This window comes from Calonectris borealis, chromosome 14 (assembly GCF_964195595.1).
Source record: "Calonectris borealis chromosome 14, bCalBor7.hap1.2, whole genome shotgun sequence".
Classification (NCBI taxonomy): Eukaryota; Metazoa; Chordata; class Aves; order Procellariiformes; family Procellariidae; genus Calonectris; species Calonectris borealis.
Window position 1 is genome coordinate 10363702 of NC_134325.1, and position 15158 is coordinate 10378859.

The following is a 15158-nucleotide window of genomic DNA, read 5'->3' on the forward strand; positions in this document are numbered from 1 at the left end:
TTACTGTATTTTACAAATTGAACAAAGTGCATTTAATACCTTATCCCTTCTTCAATATTTATTTGCGCTTTCAAAACCAGTAGTAAGTCAGGCTAGAAAACACAAGTGCCTTATCTGAATAACAAGGTCTTCAGACTATGAAAAGTAAAGCACCTTGAGTATTTCACTAAGACCTAGAAAAGAGAGAGTGCAAAGTTAACAGAAGAGCGGCTTACCACTGTTCTGTTGGAGCTATGCCTTAAGTATTTAAGAAGGTTACATCTGAAGATTAAAAAAAATATATGGGTGGTGCAGACTGCCAGATGAAGGAGCAGGATCATGTTCCCTGCATATAAATGAAATACCGAATTTCAAATTAATATAGAGCTCTGTAGAAAACATACAAGTACCAGTAAATAAGAGCTTTATTTAAATAGCTGCAGTGTTTAAATCAAAAGCTAGTATGAATTCTTTTAATGAAAAAGAAACTAATTTGTCACAAAAATAAAAGATTAACAAGACAAGTAAATTGCTTGTTATTTTTGGACGAGTGTTAAATTATTTTTTAAAATAGCAAGAACATACAGCATTTCTTTCTCATACTTTAAACGCCTTTAAATTTGCTAGAACTAAATCCAACAAAGTTTCATTCAGTTCAGCTTTCTGTCTCTCTTATTCTCCTTTCCCAAAAGCAAAGCCAAAACACTATTAACTACACAGAAACACTGTCTTTCCAGGTGTTCCTTGAAAATAACAAAAAATATAACCTACAATAAGTTATTCTAGGACTTCAAAGATACCCAAGATGCACATATGACATGGTAGTAAGGACAATTCCTATCATAAAAGAAGAGCATAAAGGTTTTTCTATAGTGCTGACAAAATCCTTCCCTATTTAGTTGACCTTTCTTTCCAATTACAGAACTTAACATTAACATTGAAACATGGTCACTGAACTTCAGTTATTCAGCTAAGAACCTAATTAAACTGTTCCCATTTCAGAAATTATGAAAAGATACATTCTTATACCACCTCTTAAGTGGCTGATGATGTAGAATGGAGCACAAAGGTCTCTGCACGTTATTGTGCAGAAGGCTTGGGGAGAATACAAACCTCAGTAAGGTAAATCAAGCATTCTTTATCTCTGCTAGAAGTGTAATAATTTCAATATAAGAGCATATTTCTTTCCAAGCCACTCACTACATTCTACTATACTGAAATAAGTCAGCCACACAATATCCAGTGAATCCATGTGAATATATTCCTTTTAGTTTGCTCAGCAGTGGAACAAGGATGTTTTAGTCTTATTAAATTCTTGGTGTTTCCCCCCGCCTCATGTTTTCTGGCACTGGATTCATGCATGGTGTTCTAGAAAACTCAGCATCTGAATCACCTTTCACTGTAAATAAACAAGATGAATTAAGCAGTATCTGAACATAGATTACCTCATTAAATATCTGTGACCTGGTGAAATCATGATTTTCCCTTTCCTGTGAAAACACTACACCTGCAGGAGGAGGTTTAGTGGATCCAAATGTTTACATATGCTTAGAAAAAATGTGAAACCATCACCAGTAGCTTCTAATGGAAATGCTTTCTAAGGAAAGCACTCCTGTGTTATCATTACTTGTTCTAATTCTGCAAGGCAAACTGAGGTCTAGTCACTGAGTCAGTCTGCAGATCTTTTCCTACTTAACAAAGAGGTGGCTAAGGCTGGAGAACTGAGAAAGGTCTCTGTCTGCATTGCACACTCTCTTGTTGAGGAATTTCTCTTCCCCATCTTGATGTCATACTGCAGTGCGAAACCTGTCTCTCTTCATCACAGGTTTCTCTGTCCAAAGACGCCTGAGAAAACCGTAAAATACCCCTAGAGCATAGCGGAAGAGACATGGGAGGTGGTTTTTTTGGGAGGTAAGAGGTGGGGCAAGGGTTTCAACTTCATGTTTCTCTACTGAAGTTTTGTTTACAGAGCAATAGTGGCAAAAACAACTTCTGGATTTAAAACGCTCTTGTCTATGATCAAAACTACTGCATATTGCTTCAGTTTTCAAAGTCATATGAAAAGCTCCCTTGCCCCTTAGGCTTCCTTCACTGAATTCAAGGTCCAAGCTTTAAGTTTTCATCTCCAGTGCTGCTAGACTAGATGACAAAAGAGACACTGTACTGCCTGTACAGCTGTTTATTCCAGTGGCATTGGCTATTAGTAAACAACCAACTGAGACGTCCTTATGCAATTTCCTGTTCTTCTCAAACTTCGCTCTGATTCCACCACCAAAACAGCTCACAGCAGAATCATGGACCTCCTGTTTGCAAGGTGTCCGACACCTAGAGCTGCCTCTGTGATTCAGTACGTTAGGTTCAGTTTTCTCAGTAACAAACGACTGTTGTGATAAAGAAAGGAGGCAGAAATGGTTTTGCTCAACTTAATATTAATGTTTTAGCATTTTTATAATATAGTAGATTTTCTTATCAAAAGCTTTCTTAATTATCACTATCTGCTACAGTACCAGGAAGTAGCTTGATTGCTTTTGCCTTCTTTCCTATAAAGGCCCATGGAGAAGTGTTTTGGTTCTTCCCAGAATATCTTTGGATACAGAAACAAAAAAAAAAGCAGCTGGACTGCATCATGCTTGTTCTTTTAAAGATGTTCATTCCTTTTATGATCACTGTCACGGCTACCCACGCATCCAGGTTCTCTTTTATTTTACAGAGATTAGATTTAATTTTCTTTTCTTCTCCCTTTGTCTCCTACTCTTTTCCAAACTTTTTGGATTTGCCTTTCACTTTGCCATGTCCTTTTCTGCAGGGTTCTCTATCATCAAGCTAAGCTTCAAATTTACATAAACCAAGCAAGTTTAGTTCCTTCTTTCGTGTTTAGCTTAGGAAAAGAGAAAAGTCTTGAAATTAATGTGGAAAAAAAAATTAGTATATACAGTAAGTTGCAAAATTTTAAGTGTCATGAATTACATCATGCATAGTAAAGTCTAATGTTCACATGCAGCTATGTCATGCTGTTCCCATACCTGAAATTTCCATATTCTTTTCACATGCTTTCTGATGATATAATGTTCACTAACCACAAGGAAACACTGTTAATACGATGTTAAAGCGTACTATTAAAATAAAAATAGTCTCTCTGCATACCCAGAGAGAGGTGTTAACCTAATCACATCAAGCCTCTTAGGATAGTGATAGAGGAAAGTGTAACTGTGCTCTTAAGAAAATCTTAAGTTGTTGTTTGTTTGGTTTTTTTTTAAATGAGACTAAGACATGTTATAAATTCAATGAAACAAAAGGACATCATGCTGCAGTTAACATTTCACAACAGGATTCTAATATCTAGCTTATTTTAATGTATAGATACATCTAGTTTACAGCAGAAAAGATAGCCTGAGTTACTCTCAGTTTTAAAACCCAAAGATTCCCTTCTCTGGCTTCAAAATAGCAGCACTCAACCATACTCAGGATTGGCATACTTGATACAAACCTCTAAGTTTAGATATTTCAGCTATGACAGAATATGTTTGCTAACTAGTGCTAGGTAATGTTAATAAATAAAAAGTAGCATATAATATGTAAAAGCACTCCCCCTTAAAAATGTAAGAAAATGCAATTAAATGTAAATGGGTAGTTCAAAATCATAAATCTCAGCTATTTCCAAGATTTAAGGCTGCAGCAATGCTTAGATACATTAAACATGTTATGTATTTAACAATAACAGTTACAAACTCCTGAAACATACACAAGCAAATAGTCATGGGGACAACATGATCAAACAGCATAACCATGTATTTGATATCATACTTCTCACATCTCAAGGCTTTATATAGATGAAGTGAGTACTGCGTAAGAAATACTGGCTTGTTTTTTATGGCTTGTTTTTTACGTCTTATCTAGCTCTTTAGTTCTGTCTGTGAATGTCCCACAGGTATTACAATTTTAACAAGATTTCTTCATACTGCATATTAGTACCAAACTAACTCTGAGGTTGAAACAACATCTTACCTAACTATGATTTACAACATAACATTGCCTAGAAAAAAGTCATTAAGCAATCCAAGTGCACTGAGTGGCATCATTCTCAGTCACATGATGGATTTGAAATAGCCAGCACAGCACAAGTGACTACAAATTACTCTGAAATTTCCCAAAATACTCACTTCCACTGGAAATAAAAAAAATAGCCTGTCCACTTTAATTTTTACTCCTTTCACTTTTTCCCCTTCCTCAAATCAAAAAAAAAAAAATTAGCTAGTTACTTCATCATAAGGTAAAGCCATGGCTTAAGCAACCAAAGAAACAGAATCCAACTAGCAGTGAGGCTTTGAGAATTGTTTCTTACGCCACGAATTTCTCATTTCCAAAAATTAAATCACAAAAACATCTTCAAAACACCTTTTCATGAACATTATTTTATTCATTTTAACATAGGAATTCTTGGTTTGATTAACTGTTTACTAAAAGTTGCCCTTTCAATTTTCAAGAGAGGCACCATAAAATTGCTATTACTGCTGAGGAACATAAAAAAGGACTCTAAAGATTCTGTTAAATCTAGTTTGGCTGTATAGAAATGTGGCAATCAAAAAGGATAATAGTCCTTGTATGTGACTGCAGGCAACAACGACCATCCCAAGGCTGCCAAGAACATGAATGTTTTTATGAGATAGTTAAACCTTCATTAACCTCTTCCTGCCTGAAACATGTATACTACAGTAGTGCCATCCTGAATAAATTCAGACATGAAAATAAATAATATGGGAATACAAAAAGCAGATTAACAAAAGGCCACTATAGTTTCAGCCTGTCTTTGAAAAAAAATCTCAGACCAGCAAGAACAGGAAAAGGCTGAAGGGAGTAGCAATAAAACTGAAGGATGGTCAGGGTATTAGCAAAAATTTTGCAATTAGAAAAGTATGTTATAGCCAGGCTTTTATTTTTTCCTAGAATTCAGTGGTCAGCACAGACAAAAAACCTAAAGGACAAATATGACTGACTTTATCTTTGTTTATAACTTCTTGGGCAGTTTTGATGATAACCCTCTGATGATCTGAGGCTTGCACTTTCCCCATTTCAGAAAACCTCCTAGACTCAAAAAAAAAAAATCTGCAATACAACCCAAATCTTGGACATAGATCCCCAGAAAAGGATGGGGTCTTTATTGTATATGAAAGTTTTCCTGCATATAGAAGTAAATCTAGAACATCAAAGAGTTCATGGATGCTTTTGGCTCACTCTTACCCTGGTAGACAGCATTCCCATCAGCTAGTCTGGAATTAGGTTTCCAGCAAGTATTTCCATTATTGGGGGTATCAAAAGCACAGTTCTATATGCCTGTTAGTATTTAAAATTGGTTTGGGCTGCTTAATGTAAATCTTTTGTTACCATAAGGAATACAAAACCAGCATATATGCAAAGACATAGGGCATGAAAGGCACACATTTCCTGCGCAAGGAAGGGCATAGATTAATTCCATATGTAAAACACCGTGGTAAATACTACAGTACGCAGCCTATTATTATATCTAAGGGATCCATTCCACAGATGCACCCTACATTACTAACCAGCCAAACAAAATACCCCAATCAGACCTCTTCCTTTAACATCACCATATAAAAGAACCCTCTGCTGAAGAGCTCAATCTCATGAATGGATTTGGATCCAATCCAAATGATCTGGAATTTGTCTCTACCTCTCTGGGCATCTCTGCTAGACATACTTACATCTAACAGGCCCAATTAACAAGCCTGGTTTAAATCACAGGTGATAGGCAAATGGGTATGCATCTAACTTATAACAGCTGGCACAATTCATTGCAAAGAAGTAACAATATGAAAAGAAATTTACTTCCCACACTAACAGCAAATAGGAGATTCAAATTTGAAATGTGTGCACATTTATGCTAAGTTCTGCAGCCAAGCCTTCTAATCAAAACATTGAGGAAACACACCTGCTCTCCAGAGGCATCTTCTCACAAAGGCAATGATGACAAACAAGGACAGTAGTTACAAATTTTTTTATTTATTTTTCCCATGTTTAACATTTAGGAAAAAAAGTGAATTTAAAAAACATTGAATTGACATACACATGAACAAAATTAGATTGTTTTTAGAAACTACATTCTTTCTTAAGACTCTCACTAGGTAGTGCTTTGCCTTTATCTTTCACCAGAAGAGAGACTACCAGTTTCGCAGGATTACTTTATCAGTGTAGACACTCTGACGGGCTACTTACATTCAGGTCTGAACACAAAACACAACAGTCAAGAGCCAGTAGCATTTCCTTATATATATCACGCAAGCAACACAGGAGACAACTTGCGGGGAGATTTCAAAGGGCATTTTACCAACGTCAGGATACTCTGTACACAAGTCCCTGCCCAGCCTGACTCATGCTGTGTCCACACTGACATTCCCTGCATTCGCCCTGTGACAGCATTCCCCCTGCCAGAGCTCCAGTGCTGGCAGCTGACATTTTAAATGCTATGCAAGATCTCTGGCAGCTCCCTTTGCTGCTGCCAAAGGTAAAGCTACATTAATTCATGCAAGAAAGAGCTTAGCAACCCCCACAGTAGACTAGCCCTTAAAGCCAAAGAAAGCTGCAGATGTTCAGGGGACAGCCTATTGCAAAACGAGGACAAGGTTGAGCTTGGAGAACCACAGAGCCAGCAGCAGGCTTTAGACCAAGCCTCCCAACAGCTATGCACATACTACCTAAAAGCTACTTTAGAGACATCTCACTGCAGGACACTCTGAGCCCCTACCATTGTGGGGACACAAGGTTTGCTATGCAGACTGCACAAGCAGGAAGCTACAGGGCTGCAGACACATGGCCCTCCTGTGATGGGCAGGAGGGAGCCCTGGCACAAGGAATGACCACAGATGCGGAGCAACTCCCCTCCCCCTAGCGATCCCAAAACAGTTGTAAAATAATCTAGCCCACCCCAATACTCCTCAAAATACAAAGCTCCTCCCATCACCAGTGGAAGAAAATTATTGGTGAGGGCACAGAGCAAAGCAGAAAGAGCAGTGTCAAGCACTGTCAGTAAGCAGCCTTCATGGAGAAATGGGAAGAGAGGTGACAGCCCCCTCCTGTTTTCCGCCCCCGTCCCAGTAGAGAAGGCTAGCAGGTCTCTACTCCTGGGCAGGGCAGAGGCCAAGGGCAGACCACAGCACAAGGCAGCCCAGGACACAGATCCTACTGCAGGTACAGCCCTTGCACTTAAAGCCATGAGACAGCACATTCAAAAGATGCCAAGTGCTGCACTTCCTTCCCTCCCCTCAGTGAGGGGAGGGGGTGAGGCCCAGGCAGCTGTGAGCTACCGCTTTACACTGATAATCATGACACCTTACAAAGAAAATGTGAAGAAAACATGTTTCATCCAGGGGAAGGCCACCTACGATCTTAAATCTGGGATGAAGGAATGTTCCCCATGTGCTAGGACTTGCTGAGGATGGGAAACCACTTCCTGCTTGCCCAAAGAGCTGTAAGCAGTATAATTAGTACTTGCTCGTAATATTAAACGTCACCAGATTTAATCTGAAGGGTCACTGGGAACCCCTAATGCAAACCTGAACCATTTAACTCCCCTGGACCCAAGGGCAGCTATAAATACTTTGAGTGTCCTTACTGAGAGCAACCCCATGTGAAGCTAAGCTACTATTATTTTTGCACATTACATAGTCTTATTTAGTGCTGCCTTTTCACTCTTACGGTGACTCTCCAAAAGCAATCCTCATATGTGGTAAGTGTTAATTCAATGTTTTTACATATACTGCCTCTGTCACTGTGAGCTTTTTTTGAACCTCTGAAATAACTGAACCACTTTGGTGACTGACATTACCATCACGGTATGCATTCAAGGCAACTCTCCTCTCGTCTTGCTTTCCCACACATAAGCCTTTGCTATGTTGCTGTGCATAGAGATGCCTTCCCCTCTGCCACCCCCCAGCCTTAGAGGTGGAGTTAGATAACATACTGGCCCGTATTCCAGAAAGGATGTATGCAGTACACTCTACTAGTCTGCACATTTAAGACGACAGCAGACTTTCAAGCTACTGCACACATTTTAGGTAGAAGAGTTACAGTCTGGCCATGAGCCTAAGCCAGCAAACTCTGTGTGAGATTTGCTCGGATCTCGCAAACTCTACATGATACCAGCCCACATCTGGTTCCAAACTCTCACCGCACAAAGTGGAAGTTGGCCTGCTAGTGCATGTGTTTTACTGCCAATGACACCAGGAAGGTTTTGATAAGTGCATCAAGAGGTTAAATACCCTGGAACTCTGTTTTGTTTAGACTACTCATGCTAGAAACTATTCTGTAGTTTTAAAGTACACAATGCTGAAAATCTTAAGTCAAGCTGATGCAAGAATTCAGTGTTAATAAAGGAATCTATGGTCCTGCAAAATTCTCTGCAGGATTTATATTTCTCTTTACAACTGTAATTTCAGCTTCAAACCCATTTGGGAATTCATACATAAGATGGATGCTATCAAGGAAAAGAAAACTAACTTCTCAAGCTAATATCTGAACACTCAGTGTCTTGAAACCAGAGTAAGAAGATAATCTTTAACAAATGTCAATGAATCTTGGCTGCTGATTTATGATTAAAATAATCCCCTAATGGTTTTGATTAAAAAGGTCTTGGCATGAATTACAGTGTCAGAGGACAAAAAAGCACTTGCATGCTCATAAAGATTATAGTAGAAAACTACTTAGGAACATAGAACACAATGTTTAGCATTGAACTTAAAAGTGAGGTTTTTTTTTTAATCTCATGAAGTTTAACTTCAGAGGGCTGCTTATCTAGCTACTAGACCTACAGACTATTTACTACAATGGTCTTTCTAAAGCAAAAGAATACTTTTTCCATAGTAAATCTCCCATTTAAAGTTTTAATTTCCCACAGCATTCTCAACCCTTAGAAACTGATTTTTTTATTTCCTAAAATTCTGCATAAACTTCTTTAGACATGGAAGACTATAATCTCTCTTTTTTTTAAGACACAGATCATTGAAAATTATTTAATGATGCCTTGTCTTTGATTCCAGCATTTAATACATTCAAGAAACAGTCCAAAATGCTAAAATATAAAAGCCCCTTTCTAACAATAGTTACAGAAGAATTAAAATTAATCAGTGTTCCCTTTTTAAAGATCTTATTTTGCTCTTTGGCCTTTTATTGTCCTGCTTCATATTTAGAGAGCTAAGATCAAAGAAATGGAAATCCAGCAAAAAGCAGCTTTAAAGATGCAGAATTCTATAATTGTTCCTTCTTTACCTTGTATTAATCCTTCTTGTTCTCCCTAATAATTGTTCCCTGTTCTCCCCTCCCCCTACTTTCGCTCCATCCATATAAGGGCCAATTTTACTGATTTTTTTTTTTCTTATTGCAAGGACTGGATGGTGCAGTCAGTAGGCTGCAGATTTTCAGAGAAGATTTTCAGAAACGCTTCAAAACTTCCTGTGCAATTCTGGAAAAGTTATTCGAAGCTCAAACAGCAAAGTAACCAGCAGTGCAATGAACTGCTGGACTGTGATAGCCTGAACTTTCACACATCTCCTATCAGTAGACGTGGACTTGCCAAAGATTGAAAAGGAGAGAGGCCTTCAGCTGGGTTTCCTTAAAGTGCTGACAGTGCAGAAGAGCTCTAAAAGAACACTACATCAGCATTGGCTATATTTCTACTGCTGGCAAATACAGAATGGCTATGTCATTTTGATATTCATTAGCAACTTGCCAAGGGTTGCAAACTTCAGGTTTGGAGGGGGGTTTGGGTTTTGGTTTTGGGGGTTTTTTGTGGTTTTGGTTTTTTTTGTTCATTTGTTTGCTTTGCTTTTTTTAACAGAACAATACAGAAGAAAACAAGCACTGCAATGCTGGCTCTACAAGTAAGACCATCAACCTCTGAAACAGGAAATGGATCTCCCACCAAAAGCTTAATTGAAAAATCAAAACTGAAGCATTTCAGAGAAGACATCCCAAACCAATGGTATTAGACTACCCAACCCTCTTTACATAGGCTTTCTATTTCTAACAGGTAGGATAATATTACTTTGGAAAAGACAACATCAGTTTGTATTCTGACATTTACCTGTTTTCTTAACATTTTGCACCCCTAGAGTTCTTAGCATACAACTGTGCATCTGAAAGAGCTACATGGCAGCCCTCCCTCCATTTAGTTTTTAAAACTTTTTTCGTTATTCATCAAATCTTGGATACAGGTGTTGGGATAGGAGTGTGTGAATTCTTACAGAGAAGGAGAAATGATTAAAGCATAAGCTTTAAACAGGCTGTGGAGAGGGAGAGGTATCCTGTTCCCACAGACTAATTTAAAAGTTCATCATCTCTTAATGAAGGCCTGCTATTTACTCTAGCACACCGATGTTGCACAACTACATTTCCATTAATACAATGCATACATTAGTGTGATAAGTACTGTATTGACTAAAACTAGCCAAGTGTCATTGACTGAAAACTGACACTTCAACACTTATGACACTCATTAATGCATCTCTGAACAATATTTTGACAATCAACAGCCTAAGAAATTTACCTGTAACTGCAAATCCATCGTAATTTTAGTTTGATTTTTCTTCTTCACACTAATAACAAGTTAAACCTGTGGTATGTTAAATCAGTCTTTACGTAAGGCTAGGATTCCCTTCATGAAACTTGAATTCTGAACATTTCTCTTTAAGAAGTCTCACATAGAGATTAAATACTGTAGCATCTACAAATTACAAAACCTCCTGGAGATTTAATTATTAACTAGATATTATTACTCCATTAAAGATGTTTCACGCATACACGCTACACCAGATGTTTGCACAGTTTTAAAGGTTGGCAGGAGGATCTAACAGAGTATTTCTTTAAAAAACAAACACCTGATTCTTATCTAGTAGGCACATATTTGTGGTAGCTACCTCTTTATTCCAACAGAACAATATATTTTAATTAAAGTCATCGAGTCCCACAGCTTTCCCCCTTGTTAAGCACAAATGGCAGCAAAAAAAAACCCCTAAGAACCCATAACACTTCAGAAAGTCAAAAGAACTTTCAAAAGTAACATTCAGGAAAGCTTCTCGTTCCTGAATTCTGGATTCCTTACGAAACAGAGGAAGAATCCCCCAAGTTCCAGAGATTCTGGTGTGTGTGTCCCCGCAAAAAAGAGGGGGGGAAAAAAAAGTAACACCAGGCCCATCAGTCACATACCACTGTTGGAGGCTCCCAGCCAGTGCTTTGATGATTGTATCGCCTTCTATTGCAAGCTTATGTCTCTCTTCTGGCTCTTCAACTCAAATACTTGCTCACTAATCTCATGGATCTTTGGACACCACTGGACAACAGAAGATCACCAGGCAGCTGTGCTTCTTCAAATATCTACAAATGTTGATACCATTTTTCATTTCTTCTGCAATTATACCTTTTCTTACACCAAGATGCTTATAAAAGTCCCCCTCAAAAAAAACCCAACTAAATCTCAAACCTTTTAATCAATAACGCAGCTGATAAGCATTAATAAAAACCCTCTTTTCTAAAAGACATGAATTTGCTAATTCCATACGGTCTTTCCTACTAAAAAAACCCCAACTATTCTACACACTTTTCCCTGTTGTAGAGAGGTAGCTCTACACAACCCTGTGCTTAACATAAAGTATCATTAAAAGCAACGGACTCCCAGGTTCCTGCCTTGATGCTTGATTTCATCATATTAGAGCTCAAATGTCTAAGGTGAGTGGCTTTCACATGCAACATATTTTAAAACTAGAGGGCAAGAGCTCCCATCTCAAAGAACCTCCTGACCTTTACTATATAACTAACTTGATCTCATTAAGTTATGTAATGAAAAACAGGTCACAAATACATTTTAAAACTGCTTTGAGTGAGTTTTCAATGAGGAGAGTTCTGTGCTTAGTTCAAGGAGCAGAACTGGGGAAAAAAAAAAAACCAAAAAACTTAGCACTTACCATAGCACACTTGAAAGATGAAAATAAAACTACTGATGTTGTTAGACACAGAAATGACTGCTTTGAAGCCTTTTTTAAAGTGTTAAAATACTACACTAATATGAAGACTAATAGCATATCCTAACTCCATAACGTGTTACTTATCTCACCTTTGAGAAAGCAGGGTGATGGAGAGGAATCTGAGAAGTTACGTACTTTAAACGTGAAAAGGTAGAAGAGGTCATTTAATTTTACTAAATCTTCACAATAGATTTCCAATAACCTTCAGTACAATGGGTTTCAAAAACTACCCCAAACCACAAAGTTTCTTGGACACAAAACCAAAAAGTATCCTCAATTCTGCATTTTTCCACAAGAGGACACTAAAATAATGAGAAAAATAGTTGTACAAAAATGTACAACTACCATATACCATTCCTTCTTCATTAGCTAAGTAGAATGTTTTTTACTTTAAAACTGTCTTGCAGTCAAGTAGACATTAAAGTGTAATTACTTTTATTCTAATGTGCATTTTAGTCATTCTGATGATTAGTATCTGGCTTTTAGTGTGCCTCAGATGACATGAAAAACATATATTTAAGCTTGGTGTAGACAAAAATCAACAATTAAGTGATGCAACAGAAATAATCTTGTATTTCCTTTGAAAATGCACTACGAGCCCTAAATTTACAGAGAAGCAAGCACATGCTTAACTTCACAGTATGACTTCAAAGAACAACTTCTGGCCACCAAGAAGAGTGCCTGTGTGTTAGCAAGATCAGGCCATGCCTACTCTTTCACCCCTTCTGCTGGTCTCCTACCCCACAGCCAAGCACCAGCAAGTTACATCCAGATGTAACGAAAAAGAGTGAGTAAAACAAACCAAAACTGCAGCCCACATCCCCTGCACCCTTTGGCTCTGGCAAGGGCCCCTCGTAGGCTGCAAAGCTGCGTGAAGGAAAGCAGACCTCCATGGCGCGGGAGGCTGGCTGGCTCCCGTATGTCCCGTTACCTCAGGACAGAGGCCCAGTGCCCGAGCACACTAACGGCCTGCCTGGTGAGCCCTGCTCTTATGAGTGGGCAAAGGCCCCCACGCCCACGGGAGGCCCTTATAAGCTCCCTCCCGCACCTGCAGGCCATGATGTCTGGATACGCTGCCTCCTCACTTACCCAGTGCAACTCAATTTTAATCACTTGCTACTCTCTCCCGCGCCCGCTGCAAGCCTGGGGGCCCCGCGGCGCGGAGGGGACGCCCCACACCGCCACAGACAGGGCGAGAAGGCAAACAGCGGCGGCAGGGGCCTCGCCCGCGTCCAGCCCGCCCTGAGGCCCGTCCCGGCCTCCCCGCGGACGGCGTTTCCCGCCGCTGGTCTCAGGAGCGGAGTAACGGGGGGGGGGGGGGGGCGGGGGAGGTGGTGACAGCCAAGCGCCATTTACGGCCGCGGGGCGCGGCAGCGGGCAGCAGGACGGGACGCGCGGCTCTGCCCTGGCCGCCTGGGGGGGGTTATATGCTGCGTCTCCCACACTGTTCCTCGTATACTTAGTCGACAACTGCGCACCTCAGCCGGGCAAGCCGGCGCTGGGCAGGGGAGCGCGCCGACAGCCGCCGCGCAGAGCCGGCAGCGCTGCCCCGCCAAGGCGAGCGCGGGGGCAGACGAGCCGCGGTGGGGCCGGGCCGCCTCTCGCGAGAGTGGCGCGGCGGCCATTTTCCCCATTGATTGGCGGTAGCGGAGGGGGCGGGGGCTGTGGCGCTGCCCTCGCCGGCTGGGGCGGCGGTGGCGGAGGAGGATGAGCCGCTGGCGTCCCCCCGCCTCCCGCTGCTGACGACGACGCTCAGCTCAGCCTGCTGCGGGCCCAGCGCCGCGCCACCGGCCATGGTGCCCAGCGAGGAGAACCAGCTCGTCCCCAAAGAGGTGAGGCGGAGCGGGGTCGGGGCGGGAGAAGCCTCGGGCCGGGCGCCGCAGGGGGAGGCGGTGGTGGTCCCTGCGGCGTGCGGGAGGCCCAGGGTGCCGGGGCCGGCCGAGGAAGGGGGCGGAGGAGGCCCGGCCTGGCTCGGCTTCGCTGTCTTGGTGCGAGGCCCGGCGAGAGGGAGGGCCTGTCTTTGTGAGGGGGCCGGGCAGCCCTTGGTCCGTGAGGGACCGGGCCGGGAGTTAATGGTGCTGTGCGGGGGAAGGGGAGGCCTTTCTCTGTGGGCTGGTGTGGGGAGGAGAAGGCCGGGGCCGAGCCTGGGCTGCGCAAGGCCCCGGAGGCGGCCGGAGAGTTGCACCTGTCTGTGTCGCGGCATGCGGGGAGGCCGGCCTGCGTGGCGGCGGGGCCGGGGCGGCGGCGCCTGCGCTCGGCCGCGGGCCGGGCCGCTGCCTGTGTCAGAGATCTTGTGCGGAGCCCTCCGGGAGGGCAGCCCGCCTCCGGGCTGGGGGGAAGCGGAGGCTCCGGGTGAGGACCCTGAGCTGAGAGAGGAGAGAGCAGGCCCCGGCGGCGAGGCGGGTCTCTGGGTGCCCGAGGGCGTCCTTGGTTGGGGAAAAGGGGTCGGCGTGCGAAATGGCAGCCGGGGGGACTGCTGCCGAGTTTGTGGGGCTGCTCCGTGCCTCCCTGGCGCTGGTACGAAGCGCTGCAGAAAACGGGTTGTAGTGCCTGCGATGGGTGCTGCAGAAAATGTGGCCCGGCTCAGCAGTGGATTGAGTTTCCTTTATTGTGGGCCCCTCATCTCTTCTGTGCTGCAGGAGGAAGGGTGAAGGCTTGTTTTTGGCCATAGGTTAAAGATAAGAGCCTGCGTGAAAGAGGAAGGCTGAGCCTCTGTCCTGCAGCGATAGGCAAATGACACGTGTCAAGTAAGAGCGATACTGTTCAGGGGAAGGAGTCTTCGAGTGATGGCGTGAAATGTTGGAAACAGTTTTTTTGTAGAGTAGCATTAGCAGAAACTTTATTTCATGAGCAGGTATGCTTACATATTCAGCTAACTTTTCTGACAGTTTTACTGTTCTCATAAATTACTCAAACTTTTCTTGTTGTTTTTCATCAAACGTCAGTGGTTTGTTACATCCACCTGTTCCATTGCATATTCTTACGGGAAGCTTAGTGAGGAAAGGACTTAAATTTTGTAGAGTTTAGCAAAAAGAGGTGATGATCCTTAAACGGTATCCTTGAGCATAACTGTGAAACAAATACCAATACTGCATTTTAGAAACAAATTTTTGGACATACAGTTGTACAAGTAAGTACAGGATGTATGTA

At 42.0% G+C, this 15158-nt stretch overlaps 1 protein-coding gene and 1 long non-coding RNA gene across 3 annotated transcripts in view; one reads left to right on the forward strand and one right to left on the reverse strand.

Moving 5' to 3' along the window:
- Nucleotides 1-221: 221 nt before the first annotated feature.
- Nucleotides 222-13247, reverse strand: LOC142088157 (uncharacterized). The gene is made up of 3 exons (XR_012675750.1): nucleotides 13098-13247; nucleotides 11194-11361; nucleotides 222-325 (listed from the first exon to the last, which is right to left on the reverse strand). It is a non-coding gene; the product is annotated as an uncharacterized LOC142088157 (long non-coding RNA).
- A 115-nt stretch (nucleotides 13248-13362) lies between these two features.
- Nucleotides 13363-15158, forward strand: part of USP47 (ubiquitin specific peptidase 47) — a 59678-nt gene continuing 57882 nt past the window's right edge. The window contains exon 1 of one of the 2 annotated variants that reach the window (XM_075163182.1): nucleotides 13363-13840. In XM_075163182.1, coding sequence (XP_075019283.1) covers nucleotides 13802-13840 — 39 coding nt within the window. In that variant the 5' untranslated portion in view covers nucleotides 13363-13801. The remainder of the gene's footprint in view (nucleotides 13841-15158) is intronic. The other variant, XM_075163181.1, reaches the window with a different exon arrangement.